The 23,789-nt window shown below is 41.8% G+C and overlaps 1 protein-coding gene across 1 annotated transcript in view; it reads right to left on the bottom strand.

Annotated features, from left to right (window-relative positions):
• The window catches only part of MYO3A (myosin IIIA), a 1,336,625-nt gene that overhangs the window by 1,023,756 nt on the left and 289,080 nt on the right, over positions 1-23,789 (bottom strand). Inside the window, exon 11 of the mRNA XM_085630108.1 lies at positions 9,196-9,312. Within this exon, the coding sequence (XP_085486234.1) occupies positions 9,196-9,312 (117 nt within the window). The remainder of the gene's footprint in view (positions 1-9,195; positions 9,313-23,789) is intronic.

The raw sequence follows: 23,789 nt of genomic DNA, 5'->3' as shown, positions 1-23,789 counted from the left end.
TTGGGCTTTTTTGGGCAGTCTTTCACAAAATGGCCAGAATTTCCACAATATACACCTAATTTTTTTGATCTTCTCTTTTCTCTTTGGAGAGAGGGCCTCTGATGGATCCAATTTGCATGGGCTCTTCACTTGAATGAGATTCAGCCTTGCTACCTTCACTCTTAATCCTATCAAATTGAGGAGTAAAAGGACGGAAATCTCTTCTCTTTTCGGACTTCCTTTCAAATTGCCGGTGTTCAATCTGTAGGACCAAATCAATCAACTCAGAAATTGCTTTTTGTGCGTTTTGGAATTTGGGCCAAGGCGTCGTTAAGTTCATCTTTGAGCCCTTGATAAAAAATTACAGCTCATTTGCTTTCTGGCCACTCTGTTTCAACAATTATCTTGTTGAACTCAGCTATGTAAGCAATTAGATCATGATTCCTGTGTAGCTTGGTTTGCTGACCTTCTGTCAAAGATTCTCAAAAATTCTGTCTTAAATAGTTCAATATCATATAGGGCTGGATCATTACGGTGAAATAAGAGCCATGAGGCAGCATCACCACTCAAATAAGACAGCATGAAGGCAACTTTTGATTGATCGTCTGTGAATACTACAGGTCTACATAAAAAATGTAAAGAACATTGTGTTAAAAATACTTGAGCTTTATGTAGGTCTCCACTAAATCTTTCGGGGTTAGCTAAAGGAATAATTGTGGAAACTATATGAATTACTTGGGTGGCGACGTCTGATGTCATGGAAGTCGTAGACCTCTTATAAGCTTCTGAACTAACTGGCATTGGGGATTTTCCTGTAACTAGATCCTCATTTCTTTGCTTAATAAGATGGGTCTCTTGTTAGGATCTCATTTTCCTCTACTGCACCGGTTAATTGGTTCTGCGGAGTTTCTAAAACTCCAGCTAAAGCTTTTAAATCTAAACCTTCCGCCATCTTCTGTGCAGGTGGAATAATGGGATGTCAGAAGATGCCTACATCACATTCCACAGGAACTGAAGATATACCCAAAGATCCTCCACCAGTACCCGAGTCCACTGTATATTTTCTGTAGTCTCAGGGCAACAGCAGGGGGGAAAGGGGAAGTGGATAAAAGACAGATTGCCTTGAAAATGAGATAGTCTGTACTTCTCTTCTGTCAGTTCTTATATCTTCCATTGGGATTTGGTGTGTCATTCCTGCATAGGGAGAAAGGTTAAAGAAGCACACTTATTTAGTACTCCTATGGATTACTCTCTAGACATATATATATATATATATATATATATATATATATAATGACACTCTATTAAACTCTTTACCCAAGCGTTTCAAGGCATTGACTTCTCTCTTGTAATATGCAATATATATATATGTTTTCAGAGTCAATATCAATTGTAGTAGGTGAAAACTCCTTTTTCAGTTTTGTCAAGAAGTGTTTTGATTAGTACGGTGATAATAATTATAAATAGAAGTTGCCTCTGCGTACCTCTGCGTACTAGCCTTGTTTGGCCTATGAGCTAGATGTAATCTATAACCTAGCATGATCTCCCATTGTGTAAGCTGTATGCCAATGCCAGTGCTAGAACTAGCAAGTTGTACGACTCCTGTGCAGAATTTGTATAGCATAGAGCAGACAGCAAACATGTGAAGGATATCAGCTGCTGAAAGACCACATTAGGACATTTAGTCTTCTACCCCCAACAATTCCCCAACCATTTAACATATATTTGGTGTGCAATACAAAAAACATATTGTTTTGAATTGTTGTAATTTCAAATATTGAATATATAGATTTGTCAATGGTATCTAAGCTGAGCATATTTCAGAGGGTGAGGCTTCATCTGAGAGGACCTGAGACTACTTGGTGGCAAGAGTAGTGATATTGTTAGAATTATGCCAGGCGAGAGCTAAATATACCATATTAGTATGCAATTTCTGTGGTGTTCTAATACTTGAAAAATAAACTATGTGGAAGGTTGGAAGATGCCTGAAACCCAGCAAATGCATGAAGGCCATTAAGATCATAAATATTGCAGAGAGAGTTAACACCATACTGAGACTGTTCTACACGCCTGGTTGTGAAGAATCTCAGGAAACATTGGATTATCCCAAACTTGTGTATCTGGGTGCATAAGGGTAAAGACATATTTGATGGACATTTCCCACCAGATAGCAACTATGTACCGAATGACCTTAAATCTCACACATTTGAAATCATTGGGATCTGTTAGTCTATATAAAAAGTCTAAAATCTGATTTAAGAATAAAACGGAAGTAGAAATCAGCAGAGTCAGAATTGGGAACAGTCAATGGGCTACAAAGGTGCTCAGCAAATGCTGCCCAGAAAAAAAGCCTAAAATCGGGCAGTGAAAGTCCATCATAGTTGTACTGCAGTTTAATTAACCGAATTACATGCCTGGCCCTTCGATAGCCCGAGATAGAACTACTGATGATTCTGTCAAGTTGTTTAAAAAAAGAATTTGAGACCCATAAAGGGATGGCCTGAAATAGAAATTTAGGAAGAACATTCATTTTAATGATATTGCAGTGGCCGATAATCGAGATTGTCGAGTTTTTACAAACCCTAAGCTTTTTTGGTATGGATATTAAAAGAGGTTCATAATTTAAATTGATTATTTGTGCCACCTGAGAGGTCAAGTGGATGCCCAAATATGTGGCAGTTGAGCAAACACCCTTTATTGGATGTTTGGGTTTAAAATTAAGGAGCAGCTGTTTTGTAGCCGTATTCAGCTTATAGCCAGAAAATTCCCCAAATCGATCAGCATCATGGATAACAAAATTGAGAACTGTCAAGGGATCGGCGGAAAAGATTGCCACATCATCCGTTTACGCTCGATTGTTAGTGAGAGATCACTGGAGATGACCGGCAGAATATGCGCCATACCTGAGTCTCACAGTTCTGATGTTGACCATCACAAGCCTAGTAATGCATTACTCTTTAACAGTGATATCTCTCAGACCTCAAAAATGCAATTATTTGCCAATCCTAAAGACAGCCACCACATACAATCTTTCCAACTAAAGGCCCAACTCTGGCCTACCTTGTTGTTGAGATATATGAATCTATTGTCCAGTGTCAATTGCTTTCTCATCTAGAGACAGATAGACACCTGAGTGACTTTTAATAATCACGGTTCAAACTGTGCAGGGTGACAGAGACAACACTTTTAAATATCAGGGAAGAATGATTCAGCTCCACCTACCATTACCTTCTACACCATCGACCATCAAATGCCAATTGAAAGACTGAAATAGTTCCACCTTAGACTACATCAGACCTGTGCCATGGTTTGACTCCTCCTTACGAAACGAATCCCATCAACTTAAAGTGGGCTCCTCTCCAGAACAATTAACATCAAATGTGACTTTGCCCATGACCCTGCCATGTCACCAATATTATTCAACTTCTTTAACATCCTCTTGCTGGCATTCTCGAATCCTACTATTTGTTACAACATGTATGCGAACAATATGAAGCTCCACCTCAGGTTTGATGATGAACCTGATGACCTCAATAGCTTGTGTCTTTCATGAGAGCACCCTCAGGTGCAGACCTATTGAATTAGCCTTAATGGGGGGAAAACAGAAAAAATGTCAACCTGGGTGCCTTGCCTTTATTTTGAGTGGAGGAACTGGTATCTCCTCTTAGAGCAAAGTTTGTCATGTATCGTTTATCCACCAACTAAATGTGGAACCTATGTTCCACCATCAATATCTGCAAAAAAAACTAAATTGTCTCTTCTTCTCTGGTTTTTAATAGTCTCATGTTAGGGGAAGAACCTTTTCTCTATGGGCTCCTTCCCTGTGGCACAGCATTCTTAACAACAAATTATTTCATACCGTCTACTATTTAGGAAACCTCCTATAACTTGGCTCTTCGATTAATTGTGCATCGTGTTATTCTTTTCTTTATCAATGTTAGTGCCAGAAGATGTTATGGTCACAGAGCACTTTGTCAAAACTTATCTTTACCAAGGTCATGCTCAGCCTAGGTTACTGCAACTGCTTTTGCATATGCCTATACCTCACCATTGTTTGTTTCACAAATCTTTAGAGAGGTCAGAACCATCCAGGCCTTTTAATGTGTGGTTCCAAATGACAATCATTTCACACTGGCACTGATAGCTTGTCACTGGCTTCTGTGAAAAGAGAGAGAGACCTTCAAATCTCCTTTGGTGTCTATGAATGAAATATCTCACAAAACTGTTAGGGGCACATGCATCAAGCATTTTCTATTTGGGAAACGCAAAATGCTATGCATATAGGAAACGCAAAAAAATGTGTGATTCCTTAACATTACCTAATGTGATTCAGCAAATAGTGAATCACTATTAGGTATTGTGACTCCATTCATTCCTATGGGCCTACAGGCCCATAGGAATTAATACTATTGCATTCGCTAATTGCGATTACCAAATTGGTAATCGTAAATACCGAATGCAAGGCCAAGGCTGCCCGGGGGCCTAAGGCCCCTTGAAGCGCCCTGAGAAAAATGCAAGGGTGCACATGTAAAGCACACACATGCCCTAAAGGTATGTGTGCGCTACATGGCACTTTGAAAAATGCATATTTGTGCATTTTTCAAAGTATGCACATAATACCATCAACTTGAAGGTGATTGTAATTAGCATTTCCTAAATGCACAGTTCGCATTTAGGAAAGGCTTCTTGCATCTGCATTAGGCAACAGCAAATTGCGATTCCTTATTTACATCTGCAATTTAGGGAATCACAAAAAATTGCGAATATAAAATTGCGAATTTCCCAAAAGTTACATGCATCAGAAAAGGCTATTTTGAGATTGCAAATCTCACTGTTTGCGATCACAAAATTGCTTAGTGCATGTGCCCCTTAATTTGTTATCGACTAACCAGAAGCCTCTCTTCTGTCAAGTGATGAATCTTGACTACCCGCACCCCTAGTTATAAGAGATTTAGTGGTCAACCCATCATATTCAGGGCTGCTCCTTGTCAGACTCTCTATCTGAGACTTGAAGACAATTTCATCAAGCATAGAGAACCTTTACAAACTCACCTAAACTCCTTGGTGTCTGGATATTACAGACTTCTCCAATGCATTCTTCTCAGCTGACCTTGAGGCCATTCAGATGCCTAAGACCAACATTCCTCTTCACCATTGACTTTTAGAACTTTTGAAAGCTTTATGAACTGTCGAGTTGTATTAAATGACAGGTGTCCTCAGTACACTATCTTACACACAAAAGGGCAAGAGGTAAATAATGGTAAACCCTTATGCTCCATTCATATATGTACACACATCAAAAGGGTTCTGCAGTAATCTCAAAATCATTATTGTTACTCCACACAGAGAGATCTCTCTGGGAAAAGCAGGGTCCTCACCCACATCAAGAGGTGGCATGCTTCATTACTGGGCTTCCTATACCCTGGACACAAATGAGTCCAAGGTGGGCTCGCCCACACGAGGTGTGGGAGAGAGGGGTGTTTTAGGAATCGTTTTTAAGAGTGGAGGATATATTCCATATCAACTAAAGATGGAAAGAAGGAAAAACATTAAAACTGCCTAGAACTATCCTAATATATTAATTTTATTAGTGGATGTCCTGACACGATTACAAATAAATAAACAGGGGGATAAAGGAGGAACATTTTGTATCTCTGTCATCGTTTATATGGTCACCATGTTCTGGATGTCCTAAATTTGTTGGATAAGGTTAGCGGCCTTCATTAGGACCTACAGTCTATGGTTAATTAAGTGCCACAAGCCCCACATTTAGGAGGTAAATAGCCTAAAGCATGCTGTCCTCAAAGTAGCCGTTAACTATTTTAAGTTAGAAGGTCACACTATTTTTTTCAGTTGGTGTAGCATGCAGTAACAAACATAATAGGACTAACAATGCTCCTCATATTAGGAATCGTTTAACAAACATCATGTACATTCAGAAGTGGTTGAAATCATAGCACCTGTGAAGTCAGTGTAAATACGCTCTCTAATATTATAACTTGTGCAGTTTTTTTACTAAGTATTAATAAAAAAGGAAAATAATCAGACTTACCTTACCCGGATATAAGGGAAAAAATTGCCTAACCCGGGGAACCTAAGGGGACGTTGTTCTGTTGTAACACTTTGAGATACATAGGTACATAGTTAATCATGGCGTAGCTCATTATTCCGAGGGAAAGGAGATGTTAATGCTTTCATAACTCACTGAAAAGAAACTATGTCTACAAAGAACAATGCAATTTGTGCTTCTTACTTGTAACCACACTACCAGGGAGATACCCTTGTAGTTGTTGCAATATTGTGTTTTTTATTTAATACGCCATCTATCAAGATGACAGTCTATTAATAATATGGTTCGAGTCACCCCCAAAAAAAGAGTAAAAAGGCCCCAGGTAACCTGACTTACCACTCCAAGAGTCTGATGCCGCAGGTCAATGCGGAGGTGTCCCACCGCCAAGAACGTCTCTGTGCTCCGGCCACCATTGGCAAAGGTCAAAGGAGCATGCTGCCGCATGATCACTGAGTTCTGGAGGGTTCAGTGTAAACTATTTTTGACCACAGTGTTATCAATCTTGCTCAACCCGATAGCCATATTATCACGACTCGGGTTGCAGTGATGAAAACAAAATGTGTTGCCTCTCTAAGGGATTTTTCAAAAAGCAAGTCAATTGGTTCGTAGCTGATGCTGTATCCCACATATGGCAACGCAAACATAAATCATAATTGACGTCATTAGAGTAATGTATCACAAACGGCACACAACTCTATACCAGTCAATGTTTTAAGTCAAACAAATATTTGAACCAAACATATGCAGAGAAAGGTCCATCAGTTCCGATGGGGCTTCCCTCACAAGTTCAGAACATACAGGGAAATGGGCGATAAACCCCTCATCTGTTGTTCTCATATCCACACATATTGGTGCATACAGTTTTCCTTATTGCCTGCAGCCTTAGTGTGCAGTACCCATGTAATCATCGTATCAGTTGATGTGTGGGAATTGAGACATGGAATGTTCATGACTAGGCCCCCTACAAATATGAGAAAGGGTATGGAAAAGAAACTAAATCACATCTAGTTAAGCTGATGCAAGGGAAGCAAGATACAATTAAATAATTGCCTAGGATCACACAGTTTGCTAAAGTGGCCAAGCCACAATTGATTACAGGTTTTCTGGTTTCACGTTGTGTAACTCAGCCACTAGATTGGTATCTCTTTCTCACTCATGTTTGACAACAAAGTTAGTAGTTTGTCTTTCATTCTTGTCGCATGATATTAGAGCAGTGATACTCAAAGTGCAGGAGGGGGGCCTCATGCGGCCCTCCTGACCTTTACATGCACCCCCCTGATCAAGAGCATCACTGGGCTAATGTTTAGGTGACTCAGCACTAACATAACAAATATGTAAAATAAACCGTAAAGCATTTGTTTTAAGGTTAATTGAAATTAAAGAAAGGAAGTAACTAGGTTGTCCTAAACCACATGACTTTAGGGACGCCATCATTTATAAAAACATCTTGCAGTAAAAGTATGATAAAGTCTGTTAATATTTCATTAACATGCAGAACCGTTTCACCTTAGTACATCAGATTATCTGTGCATTGAGAAGTATGGTTTTCAAATATGAATTGAGAAACATTCATTCTTCATTACACTCTGACTACAGTTCCAATAGTGTATAAAGAGGCAAGTCAGTCGTCATGTGCACCTTTTGGGGTCTGGGGTTTCTATTATACATGAACAACAAATAGTTTATGAATTAAATCAGACACTGGAGAAAGCTTTGTACAGCACACATCCTGTAGTCAGGTAGTTCGAGGTCCTTATGTGCTAATAAAGAAAAGGGAGGGAAAGTGAAATTAAATATTTACCTAGGATCACATAGTTTGGTTGAGCAGACAATCTGGGATTAATCCCAAGTTTCTGGTTTCACATTGAGCAATTCAGACACATGGGGGAGATTTAGTAAGATTTTACGCCGTGTTTGCATCACATAAGTGATGCAAATTGGCGCAAAATAATTTTTTCAGATTTAATTTCCAGTGCTGAACTTGTCAAAAATGTCCATCCTCTGGTTCTGTCCTGCAATGCTAGCCAAACTAAAAAAGGTACTACGAGGGATTTGTAATCAAATCAAGACCTCGTCATAGCACTTAATCCTTAGTACACCCAGTTCATTGCACGGATGGTCACATTCATAGAAACTTTTGGCGCAAGCTTAAAAGCGGACTAGACCCTTGAAACACACTATCCCTGTCCAATGCCTGGTACTACTGGCACTGGAAGCCTGTCTCTACGTTAAGAGACTACTGCAGAGCATCAGCCGGCCAGGACACTCTATAGCTAAGCATTACCACTTTAGTACTTATGTGCGTGTATTGCCCTACGCAATTTTATCTGCTATGATTGTAAAAAGTGTTTTTGGTTTTGGTAATTTGCTTTTCAATGGGTGTTCTATTCAGTCACTGTTACTGCAGAACAGGGGAGATGGGTCGTGGGATGAAAAAAAGATAAAGAAAATTTACTTGTGAACGCCGCCGCCTCTCCTCTGCCCTCTTCTCCGTCCTCTTCTCTCAAAAGCACAGAACGTAAGCTCACAGGCTCGCAGACTCCCCAGCCAATCACAACACTTCTGTCACCAGCATGACAGCAGCTTCGTGATTGTTCTGAGGTGCCTGTATGGCTGCCCAGGCAATGCCTGTAAGCCTGATACAGTTCTCCATTCGGTGTGAAACACAGCCAGGTCGAGAAATGCTAAGTGCGCGTGACGGTTTCACCGGCCTAAGAGGGCCAGCCCAACAGTCATGTGTATTTAGAGTGCTAACCACTCCTCCCTCTGCTCTGGCCATTTCAGCCCAGCCCCACCCCGCCCCACCCTAACCTGGCTCAGAATCCACACTGGAAATAAAATGACAACATAGTGCTATTATCATTTTATTTTTTTGTGCTACTCAAAGAGCAGTCGGGCGACGCTCCTACGCCTTTGCAGAGGAGCAGCCATTGGTTATATTGTAACCAATTAATTGATGTTACGTGTAATGGTTTTATTTAACTATGCACTTTTTAAAATAAATTTTAAATTTGGCATACATTCCTGCTCTGGCAGAGAGTTATGAGAATATATTCATTTTTATTGTATGCAAGTTGGGTTGACACCTTTTGATCTGCCTAATGCAATCAGAAATAAATGATTTAAATGCAGAACTAATCTCTTACCTGTGATGAATAAATGTCTAATTTTCTGAATGGATTAACAGCAATGAGAATGTCACCAACGTAAGTGTATATCTCATCCCTTGAGTAACGCTGCTGCAATTGTTCGGTCACTGTATTCTGCAAAATAATGCACACAGAATTGTATTACTGGATGACAGCACCTGGTTTAAATGTATGCATGGTATATTACATGTTAATGTGATTCACGATGCATTATTCTGTACATACAAATGTAAGAGGGTCATTTAGAGTTTGATAGGGCAGGTTAACCACCAAAAACTGTCTGTGCACCTGCACCACCTCACTTTGCCATATTTTGAGGTGAGGGAACAACAGGTTTTCTCTAGTGGAGCCTCAGCTGCACCTCCCCCCTCATGTAAACCTTTGACCTGGTGGAATGCCCACCAAAGGGATACCATTTCATAGTGATGGTTGCCCCATCCTATTTTGGGCAGGGTGACTGTTATTAGATTTCCCTTCTCAGGACTGTCATGGAAAGCATGCCAGTCTTGGACAGGGATATCAAAAAGTGACACTGACCCACAGCAAGAAAGCTCCCTGTGCATCAGTGCCATTGTTTTGTTTTTTCAGAAATAAACTCCTGCTTTGGGAAAAACAGCCAGCAGTTTTTTCTCAAGGTAATGAGATCCCTGCCAGACAGGAAGACCCCATAGATCTCCATAACCATTGTTCCTTGTTCCCCATAAACATATTTCATTATGATGGTACATTTAAATACAAAGGGGCAGAACCAGATAAAATATTTGAAAGTCATAAATCTATTCGTATATTGCTGTAGGTGGTTTTATAGAGTTCTGATTCATAACAACTTGTTTTCTAAATACAGCTTCATACCACACCTCTGCCTTAAGTGCTGCATGTGCTAGATGTATTTTTTTACCCAATACATAGTACTGAGTCTACCCACCTCGAAGGATGGAAGGGTGAGTCAGCCTTGCTGAGATTCAAACTCATGACCTCCAGAATACTGTATTTGCTACCCATGAGTGCTCACTAAAATCTGAGTGCACATGGATATCGCAGATTGGAGATGTCCTAGTATACTACTTCTTTGTCCTCATTCATCCAGAATCTATTAACAGTGGATAATATGCATGAGTAAGTGGAGAAAAAGTGGGCATTAAGCATTTGTTTAGCATGAAAATATTTTTTTCTGTTGGACAATTCCCTTCCCAACATGCCCCTGACAATAATTGCCTGGTGTTAGAAATAGGATTTATTTCCAGATCGCATGTCACTTAGGTACGTAAGTAGTATGTGGATGGGGATCCTATACTAAGGATACAGGGTGGCCCAGGAGCCTTCAAGATGTCAAAGGGAAATTTTGCAAAGGAGGGTACACAAGAAAAACCTTTCAAAGTAGGTATCAATATTAGGCAAGCCAATGAGAAGTTATGTTTTGGAGAAGGAGGAGCATGGTGAGCAGAAGAACTGTTGCCAACTTTGATCCTTTCTGAAAAGATGCATTTGGATTGTAAAGGGAATTTGGGAAGAGTTCGCCAAAGCTAGATGTCTTCAATCTTATTGTTATGAATGCCTAAGATGAAGAACAGTTAATTAATTAGAAAGATTGTACAGCAAGTAAAAAGCTCAGAATGATTAGGAAGCTTCTGTTGTCACCCAGAAAGTTCCCTTGTAGACATTAGTTGAAAGTGGGGTTTATTATAGGAGGAGTTGCAGGACTGTTAATTTTACTCAAAAAGACGCTAATCCCAATTGAACTGAGCCACAGAAAAAGGCATTACCTGTCTTGCTGACCCTAGTGTAGAGTTGATCAAGAAAAAAACTAAAGAATTCAAGGAGTAATGAATCATTGATGGATATCCAGTGAAAGATAAGTGGGACAAAGATGTAGAACACTGAAGTGCACCACTACTGCTGGTTATGTGATACGGTGTTCCACAGGGGGAATCCCTGAGCCCCACTCTCTTTAATGTCTATGTGTCATGTTTGACAAAAATCCATGAGAAGTGGGGCTTTGGTATTTGCTCCTATGCAGACGATACCCAACTGCTGATAACCATTGAAGAAGGGCACCAGAACACAAGATTAAAACTGAATGACTGTCTTTCGGAGATGACAACTTGGATGGCAGAACACTATCTTAAAGACCGCAAACAGACGCCTGCATCCTTTGCACCCGGCCCCTGACCCAGCCTGGCACTTGCACTTTATCACTAGTCCCTGGAGGGGCTTTAAAACCAGCGCGGAGGTCCCGCAGGGTGGGAGACCGCAAACAGACACCAGCATCCTTTGCACCCGGCCCCTGGCCGCTGGCCCAGCCTTGCACTTGCACCTTATCGCTAATCCCTGGAGGGGCTTTAAAACCAGCGCGGCGGTCCCGCAGGGCGGGAGACCGCAAACAGACGCCTGTATCCTTTGCATCCTTTGCACCTTGGCCCAGCCTTGCACTTGCACTTTATCGCTAGTCCCTGGAGGGGCTTTAAAACCAGCGCGGCGGTCCCGCAGGGCGGGAGACCGCAAACAGACGCCTGCATCCTTTGCACCCGGCCCCTGGCCCAGCCTTGCACTTTATCGCTAGTCCTTGGAGGGGCTTTAAAACCAGCGCGGCGGTCACGCAGCGCGAGGCGCGCCCGGGCCAAGACCGGGCCAAGACGGGCCCGTCTTGGCCCGTCATAGCCCAGAGTAGACTGGACTGGGCCACGGCATTTGATTTTTAAAGGTACTGTGGTAGGGGGTAATACTTGTTTTAGGTTATTGATATTGAGACTTACTATTCCTGTGACCTGTATGCACTAATAGGGCTGTAGTTGTTTACAGTATTGACGGAGGCAGTTTTGCATCAATTGAGGCTAATTGTGCTAAAATGGGTAAAAGAAAGGCACTAACTGTTACTCATAAGAATAATAAGCAGCCTAACACGGAAACACGCTCGCGTCAATCACTACTCACATATTTAACGGGGGCTGTGGAAGTTATAGAACAGTAGATCCTGTCCGTAGAGGAGTCGCTGAGCTCGGGCAACTCAGATTCTGGTGCAATCATGGTAGCTGATAACACTTCACAGGGGTGTCCCGATCCACCCACTGAAAGACTTCAGTCAAACAGTAATGGTTGTATTGTGGATACATCGGGACACATATCAGGAAGTGACCACAATCAGGAGTGCCAACCACCCCCTAAGCGAGCAAGAAATCCTGTTACGCTTCCTAAAACAGCGGGGAATTTAGGCTCACCATCGGCGATATCCCTTTTAAAGACACGTAAAAAGGCTTCTAGTAAGGGTATGCCGCTAGTGCTACAAAAACCAGAGGACAGGGGAACATTTACAGGTACCCCTAACACGCGCACACAAAATGAGGTGATCATGATAAAAGATAAATTGGACTCCCTGGATACTTATATTAGAGCAACATTAGATAATTTATCAGGTAGAATTGGAAAGCTGGAAGTTGCATTACTTAATAGTTTGTGCAAAATACAGCAACCAACACAGGAACTATTAGATGTGCATAGGTGTAACAAAGTCCAACCTGTTAACAGCGAGAGCTGTCAAACTATTGATCCTGTATCTACCAGTAATAAAGAACAGATCAGTGTATTACAAAGTAGAGCTGAGAAAATACCTATTGCTAATCAAGAGGCTTATTCCAACACTTCCTACCTAGTCCCGCATATATCTACTAATCCCCCAAGACCCAATTTTAATACCACTAGTACCCGGAACGGGAATGAAGGCGATTGGCATAATATCTGTCTGGATTTACCGCCTGCAGCCACCCCCTAATGTCCCGAGATTACAGAGGGGGAGCATGGAATCATGGGAGACCTTAAGAAATAGATCGCTACACCTGTTAGGTTCTAGGATAGGACTTACAGAGAGGTTATATGAAGAATTTAAGATGGCTAGAAGGGTATCGTGGGTTGGCAAAGGACGGAAGAACTTGAGTGGGGACTGTGTGATACTGACATTCAAATCTCCCCAATTAGTCTAATTAATTTTGAACAGAGCTGGGTCTCATACAATCACTACCCAGGGTATCAACTTAGTACCACTAGGTAATTTTTATCCTTCAAAGAGTAATAATAATTTCATCTACTCGAGGGAACCACTTGTCCCGGGTTTTACGAGTCAGTTCAACGTCCCTGTCTATAATCGGTTTGAAACATTTTCCAACCTCGATTTAGTTGATTGACTACAAATGGGGGAATTTCAGTGTATAGTTATACCCAGCACTATGGGCTTTGAGCTGAGCATGGGACATCTAGTTTCGTCATCTACTAATATATTAGTTGCTCAGCCCGCCCTCAATGAAAAGGAAAGTTCTGGGTTAGAGCATGACACGCTGGGTATTAGAACGTCAGTATTAATTTCCCCTCCCCCACAACATACCTGCCTCACTCAATCTTATGTTGGTAATGTGGGGGTTAATGAAAATGGAAAATAAATGGAGGACAAGTGCCAGCTCCTGTTCTGGAATGTCGCTGCGTTAAAATCTAAGGAGTTTAACACTTTGTGGATCGAGTTTATTAATAATTTTAATATTGTTAACGTACAAGAAACCTGGGAGATAGACCCTTTACATATAAGTGGCTACAAAATATTCCATACCCCAGCTATCGCAACAACATCTGGCAGAGCTAAGGGGGGGTTGTGCACGTACGTCTCAAATTACCTCATTGTAGGGAAAATCGAATTTAAAGCCACCGAACCTTACTATCACATAGTCATTTTACATGTAGATAGAACTCTCTGTTTGGCAATGTTGAACTTTTATAACAATTTGACAACCGCTCTGATTAAAGAAACATTGAAATCATTGAGCTGTTCTTTACATGCCTTAATTACTCGTTTAAATAAGGAGGTATTTATGATTTGGGGTGGGGATTTTAATTCCCCCATTTGTAAACATATTGATAAAGATGTTTGTGGCCTAACGTATGAAAATGGGGAGAGTTTTGTTCACTTCCCGCATACATTATATGGTGATTCTTTGAATGATATAATGTTTTCGTTTGATTTAGGATTTGCTAATAGTTTGTGCTCACCCATGGTTCCTTTTAGCCCTACCTTTAATGCTCGTGGTACATTTTCCACTATAGATTTTATTTTGTCCTCATGTAGATATTCTTCTTGTATTAAAAATTTTAAGACACACAAGATAGCCCTAAGTGATCATTTCCCTATAAGCGTAGATGTGACAGTGCTTAAACAGAGCACTAATGCTAGAATAACATCCATTGATAATGTTGATAATATCACCATGATTAGGCAAAACGGTTTTGCACTTAAATGGGCTACCGCAGATACTAATGTACTTATTTCAAAAATTGTTTTTAATTGTAGAAACATGCTCTTGTCATGCTTGGACGAAAACATACCCAGCCAAGAGATTAGGGAAAACTTTGTGGCTATCTCAAATTATATCAGGAAATAACTTTTTGTTAATGTTAACAGGAAAGCTACTAATAATTAAGGATGGTTCAATGCTGAATGTACAAAGGCATATTCCAATCTTAAAAATTGTATACATGCCACAGTAAAAAAAATTGACCATATCAGGGAGGCAAGACGAAATTATAAAACTGTACTTAAAGCTAGAACGTCTATCTTAAAACAGAACACATGGCGAGCCTTACATGATGCTGCTGAAAGTCATAATTTTTCTGCCTTCTGGAAAGCAGTGAATGCCCCTTTTTTAGTTAATAAAGAGATGGCCGTTATGGAGATTGCCATCTCAGAACCAGAATGGATAAAACATTATTCAAATTTGTATAAAATCCGACTTTAGAGGTCCAAGGTAGCGTATTGAATACAGAAGGTATAGTACAAGAAATAAGAATGGATTTTACACTGAACGAGATTACAGCAGCAATTAACTCTAGCCTGGGTGGCAAGGCCCCAGGGCCAGATGGTATTCCTGTGGACCTTTTCAAATCAAATGTAGCATTATGGGGCCCACTTTTAACCCAGGTTTTTAATGCATGTAATAAAAGCGGCTTTTTACCAACATGGTACGAATCCACGATCGTACCAGTTTTTAAAAAGGGAGACAGGATGAATCTGGCTTGCTATCGTCCGATTTTGTTGTTGGACTCTACAGCCAAGATTATTGGGCGGGTTTTACTGGATAGAATGCAGGCCTGGGCTGAAGAACAAGATGTTATTAGTGACCTACAATATGGGTTTCGCAAGGGTCTGGGTACAGTTGAACAGGGCTTAAACTTGCATATTTTAATGGACAAGTATACAAGGGCAAAAAAGGGCAGACTATTTATGACTTTTGTGGACTTAATGGCAGCCTTCGACTGCGTCATCCATGATAAGATGTGGTCGATTTTAGAAGGGCTAGGTGTGGATTTTTTAATAATCACATTTTTAAGGGAGCTTTATTCCGGGGCTAAGGCTAAGGTCAGATACGGGAGAGGCGGAGAATGCACGAGTCACTTTAGAATTGGGAGCGGAGTGCGGCAAGGCTGTGTCCTTGCCCCATTTCTCTTCACATTATACATAAATAACTTAGAATCTATTTTAGTTAAAGAGTGCAGGGATCTACCGAAGGCGGATAAGCGACACATCCCTGCACTCCTGTATTCAGATGATGCAGTTTTAATGGCCAGTACACCACTTGGACTTCAAAGGGTTGTTAATTCATTCTCCAGTTTTATGTCCAACGTGGGACTTACAATAAACTGCTCTAAAACATATACTATGAACTGTGGGGTTGGGACAAATAAGAGGGTTAAGACCCTATACATTGATGGTGGACCGATAGAGAGTACTAAAATATTTTCATACTTAGGGATTTTATTCGATAGGACAGGATCATGGTCAGAGGCAGTCAAAATCAGACGCCTATTGTTTGTTAAGGCATTAATGGCCCTATCAAACTTCAGCCATAAATTAGGAAAGCGCCCCTCGGTAGAACTCTTACATATTTATAAAGCCAAATGTGTGTCTATAGCTACTTATGGAGCGGGCATATGGGGCTACGCAGACATAAACGCTCTGCAGATCGCGGAAAATATGTTTCTTAAGTTTCTCTTGGCCCTACCACAAAGTAGCTCAAATTATATTTGCCACCTGGAACTAGGCGTTCCATATCTAGAAGACATTATCAAGATTCAACTTGTCCTTCTTTGGCACAAAATTTGGTTATCAGACGAAACTGGTTTTAACCGCTATATATTGGCAGATGCTCTGAAGTAGGCCTGGGCTAAACTTCCGTTCCGCTCGCGGAAATTGCGATAATTTGACATTTTCGCGTTACGCGGAGAGTGCGAAAATGTCAAAATTTCCGCAATCCGCATTTTACCGGAAATTTTACCTGAATCCCCGCGTTCGCCGACAAGTTTTCCCGATCCAGTCGCGTTCTCCACGAGATATTGGATTGTTGGTAGCCATTTGCGCTGTCTCGCGACAGTTCGCGCCCGCAGTAACATCATTCGTCGCGCGATCACGTCTTTCTTCTCGCGATCATGCACCGCGAGACAAGTGAAAACAAGATGGCCGCGCCCGCGAGCAACCGCATGGGTAAGTTGGCGAGCCGCGACCACGTAGAAAATACCGCGAACGGGCAGGAAAAAAACTTCTGCATCTTCGCGATATTTCCGTATGTTTGCGGAGATTTTTAACATTTTCGCGATAATTTGCGAAAGTGAATTTCGCGATAATTTGCAAAAGTGAATTTCGCAAATTCCGCCCACCCCTACTCTGAAGTCTAATGGTGTCAAACTTATTAGATGGTTGGAGTATGTGAAAATGTTCCTTACAAAAATAGGACATCCGGAATATTACACAGAGCCTTCCTTGATGAGTAGTATATCTATGAAAGATCTTAAAGCCAGTTGTATGGGCCTTCTGGGCGAAATTAGAGCCGCTACTGAGATGAGAAAACCCACGGCACAAGCCCACTATTTAACTCTGCTGACTCCAACTATTCAGCCGTATTAATTTCTAATAGATCAAGACTTTGACCGTTTTTTGTTGACTCGTTTTAGACTGAATATATTATTTAGATCCCTAAGTATTCCAGTGGTGAACGACTGGTCTAGAGATTTGTGTAAGTGCCCGTGCGATGATGTCTCACCGCAATCAACTATCCATATCATATTTTTCTGTAAATATTATGATGTATTGGGAAAAAGATGGATTGTACCTGTTTTAAAGAACTTTGGTCTGAAATGCTGACAACCAGCTTTTTTAGCATTGCAATTTCTAGAAAATGAAATTGTTATCGCATCTGTTACTGCGTTTCTTAAAAATGTTTTTAGATTCCGGAAATCCATGATAATGTGATATGTAAATATGTATTGTGCTGCTCAGGTAATTATTGTTTAAACTTGTATTTATTGTGCTTTTATGGTTATTGTTCATCATAACCGAATAAAGAAATATTCATCACTATCTTAAATTAACTGCAGGGAAATCCGAAATTCTGCTTTTTGGAGGAGCTAAACTTGTCTGGAACAACAGCTCCAAAGCAATGCGCAAAAATCTGGGGATCCTTATGGATAATACCTTATCCACGCAGGACCATGTGCGGGTTCTATGTGGGAGAAGTTTTGCGATGCTGAAGCTCATAAGAAGGCTATTTCCTTGGTGCCCGAAAGATTGTAGGAGAACTGTCACACAAGCATTACTTACTAGTAGATTGGATTATGGTAATGCCTTGTTTGTGGGCATGGCAGACTACCTTTTCACATGACTACGAGTGGTGTAAAACGCCGCTGCCAGACTGGTATGTAACAAAGACCAACTCAGCTTGGCATCTGAGGGCCTGAAACTACTTCATTGGCTGCCAATGCGCCAAAGAGCAAAATTCAAGCTGCTCAGCTACACACACAAGGCTCTGCATCAACGGGGGCCTCTTATCCTACAGAGTAAAGTTGAATTTTATGTACCCACCAGGTGCTTAAGATCACGGTCACTAGCTCAAGCCAGAACAAAACGCATTAAGAAAGCAAGGGCAGGAGGTCGTAGCTTCTCATAATTGGCAGCAAAACATTGGAATGATCTACCACAAGAACTTTGCCTTACGGAGGACTTCAGGAAAAAACCCACATGTTCTCTAGGAAATAATACTGTCCAAAACTCATTAATTGCTCAGTCTTTCACTAGGAGTCTTAGCACAGCTCCATGATATCCTTCTGGATGACTGTCGCGCTTTACAAATAAATAAATAAATAAATAAATAAATAAATAAATAAATACCTTCATCCCTCACTGGAGGAAAATATATCTTTAGCCTATGTTTTCTAGTTAGTGTGAGAACCCAAAGAACATCTTGGATTCACTTTAAAAGAGAAACAGCTCATTGTTTTTTTAACCCCTCCAATGCACTAAAATATGGTCAAATTCTTTTGTGTACAACAGAGATATAACCACTCTTTCTGGAGAATACAGGACTGGTTTACACTTTAAGATACACAAAGTAGGCAGGGTAAATGGAAGCGTGGCTCCAATGAACAGAAAGAAAGAACAGTTTGTATTGCACTCCCCTCCCCTTTGCCCCTTCGCTTATGTACCTGTTCCCTACCCTGCGCGATCCCTCTTGCTCTACTTATTACCTGTACCATCTATTCGCTCATAATTGTATATGCTGTAAAGCGCTCTGATACCCACGGGTCCAGCTAGCGCTATATAAAACTCCTAAATAATAATAAATAATAAATAAATAATAATAAAAAGGGACAGCGGACCTATTTTCCCCACACAGTCCAATTCAGAAAGAAGTCATCAAAATCCTGATTAATTATACTTCCAAAGATGATATCTAAGTGAGCCAAAGACAGTCATTGCCCTGCCATTTATTGCTATCAAAATTGAATGGATTTTTTGATAGTTGTAATTGATCTTTTACCTGGAGCACATTTAAAGATGTGGAAGAATCAGTAACATGGTCAGAGGGAAAGTTTTCATTGGAATTTATCTATCGATCTCAAACATCTTGGGAGTTTAGTGTGCTGTTCATAGTATTACACTCCAGTACATGAAAGGTTCAACAAAGAAGAACAAGCAATAGGCAAGATAAACTAAATTTATTTCAAGTATTAAATAGGGCCTACATGCATTTTCACCATCACCCATGACACCTACATCTGCGTAATTTTGCATGCTCGCACTTGTTACACACTCTACATGTTAAGCTCTAAACTAATCTGATTCAGGAAAAGAACAGTATCCAGACTCCAGATGTACTAAATCTTGATCATGCTGCTTCATAGTTTTTTTGCTCCCAATAGTAGAATTATCTGCCACACTAACATTCTTAGATGCATCTTGTAAGAAAGTGGGTTATTGACTGAGGTGAACATGAATCTAGCGCATAGAATAAGACCACAAATGTATCAGGGTAAAACACAGTTTCAATCATTTAAACCTGGTCTCAATCCCCTGGTGCCTACGACTACAACACAGGGCAGACATGCTTAATTTAGAAAAATGTGTAAAGTATTTAGCAGTAAAAGTCAAAAAGTCAAAACAATACCATAAAAATCCCACAACCAATGAAAAAAAACAGTAGATAAAAATGTAATGAGTGAAATGACACAAAAACAATAAAAATCCAAAAAGGAGAGCCAAAGATTTGAATTTTCAAAGATTCCTGAGCAGCTCCCAGATAACTCCTGTTTGTCTCATGATGTATGTGTACTCTGACGGGATTCGGCTGCCTTTTATAAGTAGTTTCAAAAGGGAGTCATGTTAAGAAGTACCCCTCTTCCTTCGCTTTTCCCAGATACAATCCTCCGCTACTCATTTGGCTGCGTGTCGAATGTAGAAATCCTAGTAATAAACCTCTAGGTCTTGGAGCCCCAGTCCTCCCTCCTCCATATCACATTTAAGAAAAGCGAGAGTTACTCTGCTTCGTTGCCCTGCCCAAATCACGGTAACCAGCAACATTTTCAGTTTCTTGAAAGTGAACATGGTAAGTGGACAAAAGAAATTTTGCAATACATATAAACAGCAGGGTAAAACCACAATTTCTGCCACTGGTACCCATCTCATAACTGACAATGGAAGAGAAGTCCAGATCCGGATCGAGGTTCAGAGCACTTGCAACACTCACCTCATACTGTGTTCATATTGCTTCTTAGCAGAATGTCCCACCATAATCCCTAGGTGTTGGACATGTCCCTTTTGCAGGGTCACCCCCAATCTTCTTTGCCTTCTTCCTCCTAATTTTTGCTGACTGGTTTTGCTGGCCTTAGGACTCTGTATACTTTACCACTGCTAACCAGTGTTAAATGCTTGTGCTCCCTGATTAAGACAGGGTAACATTGGCTTCTTCCCAATTGCCATATTTTATTTGCTTAAAAATCCCTATTAAAAGTACACTACAATGTGCCCAAGTCCTTTATATTAAGTGCTATTAGTGGGCCTGCGCAAAAAGAACAGATGATGGATCGAATGCTGAACAAATCAAACATTCACTACGAGTCATAGATCTGGGTTACATTAATCATTTTTTGCTTGCCATGTGTTTCCAGTTTGTTCCCAGCAATATGCAAATCATTCTCTAGCCAGCTCCTCATGGGAACAGTCCAGTCCGAACTGCCAGGCCAAGTCCTCCCTGGACTACAAACAAGCATCCTGGAACCGGTTTCAGGGTGTCACACCTCATCAGCCAGACTAGCTTGAATCCAATGTGGAGAAGTGTGGGTCAACGGTTAGAGCGGCAGACCCTGATGCAGAGGTCTGGCCCGGGACCAGGGTTCAATTCCTCGCCCCAGCGGGTCTTGGGCTCAAAATTCCACAGACCTGATAATTCTCGCCTCGGTGCCTATTCCAATCATGGAGTCCCACTCTGCAACTCTGGGCAATAGCTTGCTTAATCTCCACAACGGCCCCCACAACGCTAAAGGATGCCTGGCCTCCACCTTGGGGGTGCCCAGGAGTGGACGCCTCACAGGGAAAGCCAGGATGGGTTTCACAGCGGTATTCGTACAAGCGCCTTGAGACCCTTGCGGGTGAGTAGTGCGCTATACGAGTATCAATTTTTACAATTTACAATGGCATAGCGAGCATGATTCCACATCTGGTCATACCCTTCCCACTTAGGGTGATGAATGCAAAAAGAACAGATGATGGACGGCAGTCCCTATTAAAATGCACTACAGGTGCCCAGGTCCTTTAGAAATTAAATGCCACTAGTGGGCCTGCAGCACTGATTGTGTCACCCACTGATGTAGCCCTTTAAACATGTTGCAGGCCTGCCATTGCATTGCACTGTGTGCATTTTTAACCGGCCATAGGGTGCAATGTATTTAAAAAGTAGGACATGTACTTTTTAGTTTTACATGTTCTGATAGTGAAAAATTCTTAAATGTATTTTTCACTGCTACAAGGCCTCTCGCTCCCATAGGATAACATTGGAGTTGCCTTATTACATTTTAGAAGTATAATCTCCAAATGGGAAGAGACAACCGGTTTGGTGTCTCTGGAATCCTAATTTAAAATCCTAACTCAAGTTTAAATTGGAATTTTTAAATTACAATTCTGAAAATGCCACCTTAAGAAAGTTGCCATTTGCTTGCCTTATCCACTTGGTGCTTGCATCCTGTCTCTGGTCACATGACTGCGCATAGTTGGCAACTGGGCTTTGTGTAATCCTCCTAGACAGCCACACAAAATAGGAGCGTAGGTGTGACTGGATGGGCCCTCACTGGCAGGATGGGTGGGAGGGAGGAGCTGGGTCCAGCCTTACTCTGTCTCCACACAAATGGCCTTCATACCCCATGTAGTTAGCCAGGACAAGGAAGGCACGGCATCTGTGCACTTCGAAAGGCATGCCTCTGGAGGTTTCTCCCTACTTCAAAGGCACAACTGTGTATAAAAGACAGACTCAGACACCACCACCTCAGTACACTTCTGGACCTGTGGATACTCTGCCACATAGAAGGTCTGCCTCTCTGCTGGACTCATGCTTTGTTGTGCTGACCTGCTGCCTGCTGGTTTCTTGCCAGGGTGAGAAGGAATGCACCTGCATCTCTTGAACACAGAACCCAGAGTGACTCAAAGGGCTGGTTAGCTGGCCTCCTGATCCGAAGCCTCAGGGACATAACAGGCTTCCAACAACCTTGCATCTGCACCTGGACCCTGCCATCTGTTAGTATACCCTGCCAAGTGGTGCTACCCCAGTCCTGGACCCTTGAAAGCGGGCTTCAGGTGCTTTACTAGCCTCTGTGGATCCAGCTAAACTAACTAATTCCATGGGGCCGGATACAAGTTTGGGAAAGGACTGCTGAACAGGATTTGCTGTTACGTAGAAGATATATGGAATATGTCTGTGTTTTTAAGTGTGCAATTTGTTTAGAAAAACGAGATGCTTACATGTAAAATACTTCATCTAAGTTGCATTTGTTAGAAAATCTGCGGAACGCTATGGGCCTAGTTTTTTTTTTTTATACACTTTATTGGTGACTGCTGTACATCATGTACTTACACCATATAAACATACAAATACAGTCTTTTGGTTTTCTCCCCTTAGGTATCATTTACATCCCCAGACATTTGTATCAATCTGATGTCTCCTATCTTGCTTTAGAGGGGAGTCCTATATAGTGCATTATGAACCTGAAATAGTGCATTGATTAAATTCAACCCCCAACTATTCCCCTTCCCACCCTCCTATCCCACCCTAACCCTCTCCTGGTCAGTCGAACTGTCGCTACATCCGTGACAACAGGGAGTCATTATAGGAGCTTCTGCTCCGGGGTACCTCGTACTGGTCAGATTCACAGCCTCCCTGCTCCTCGAGTCGTACCGGCCCAAATGGACTCACACTCTTTGTTTTACATTGACGTTCTGTCTGGTGTGGGGGCCAGGTCCAGTGCTTCCAGTGCAATCAACGTGGCCTCCCAATCTAGGGAGATATGTTGCTTCCTCAGCCCTTTCTCCTCCTCCCTGCTAATAGCCGCCCCCTCTGCCCTACCCCATTGGAGCACGTCAGCCTGCCACACCGTGACCGCCGGGCATCTTGGAGATTTCCACCTCATAGTGATCACCCTAATTGCTAAAATGAGGACAAGATCCACAAACCTGAGCTGCGCCTTCTGAACTTTAGAGCGTTTGCGAAGGCCCACTGGGCAATTCAGGGCACCGTCTGGGACTGGTAGGTGTGTTGCTGTAGCTAGGGAATGCCGTACCCCCTCCCAGTATTCCCACAGTCGAGGGCAGGACCATAGCATGTGGATAAACCCTGCCTCATCCTCTCTACATCTGGGGCAGCTATGGGGGGAGTCTGGGAACATACGATGGAGTCGCTTCGGCATGAGGTACGATCTGTGCAGCACCATCGGCTGTATGAATTTAAGTCGTGCATTACGCAGCACTTTTTTGGGATGCTCCCGAATGCATTTCCATGCGTGGTCTGTGAGTTCCACCCCAGAGGCCGTCGTCCATTGCTCCCTAAGGGAGGTAAGAGCTATTGCTGTGTGAGCTCGTACTCCAGTGTATAACCAACGCACTAAATGTCCCCCAGGTCCCATGTGGTATAGGAGGTGTACTAGGGTGTGCTGTGGGGGTTCAGTTCGCTGTGGGGCCCAGATAGCTCTGATGTAGTGTGTGGTAGCTGCATGTAAGAGATAGAGGCGTGGCGGCGCCCCCATGG

This window comes from Triturus cristatus, chromosome 10 (genome assembly GCF_964204655.1).
Source record: "Triturus cristatus chromosome 10, aTriCri1.1, whole genome shotgun sequence".
Taxonomy (NCBI): domain Eukaryota; kingdom Metazoa; phylum Chordata; class Amphibia; order Caudata; family Salamandridae; genus Triturus; species Triturus cristatus.
This window is presented reverse-complemented; position numbering and strand designations above follow the sequence as displayed.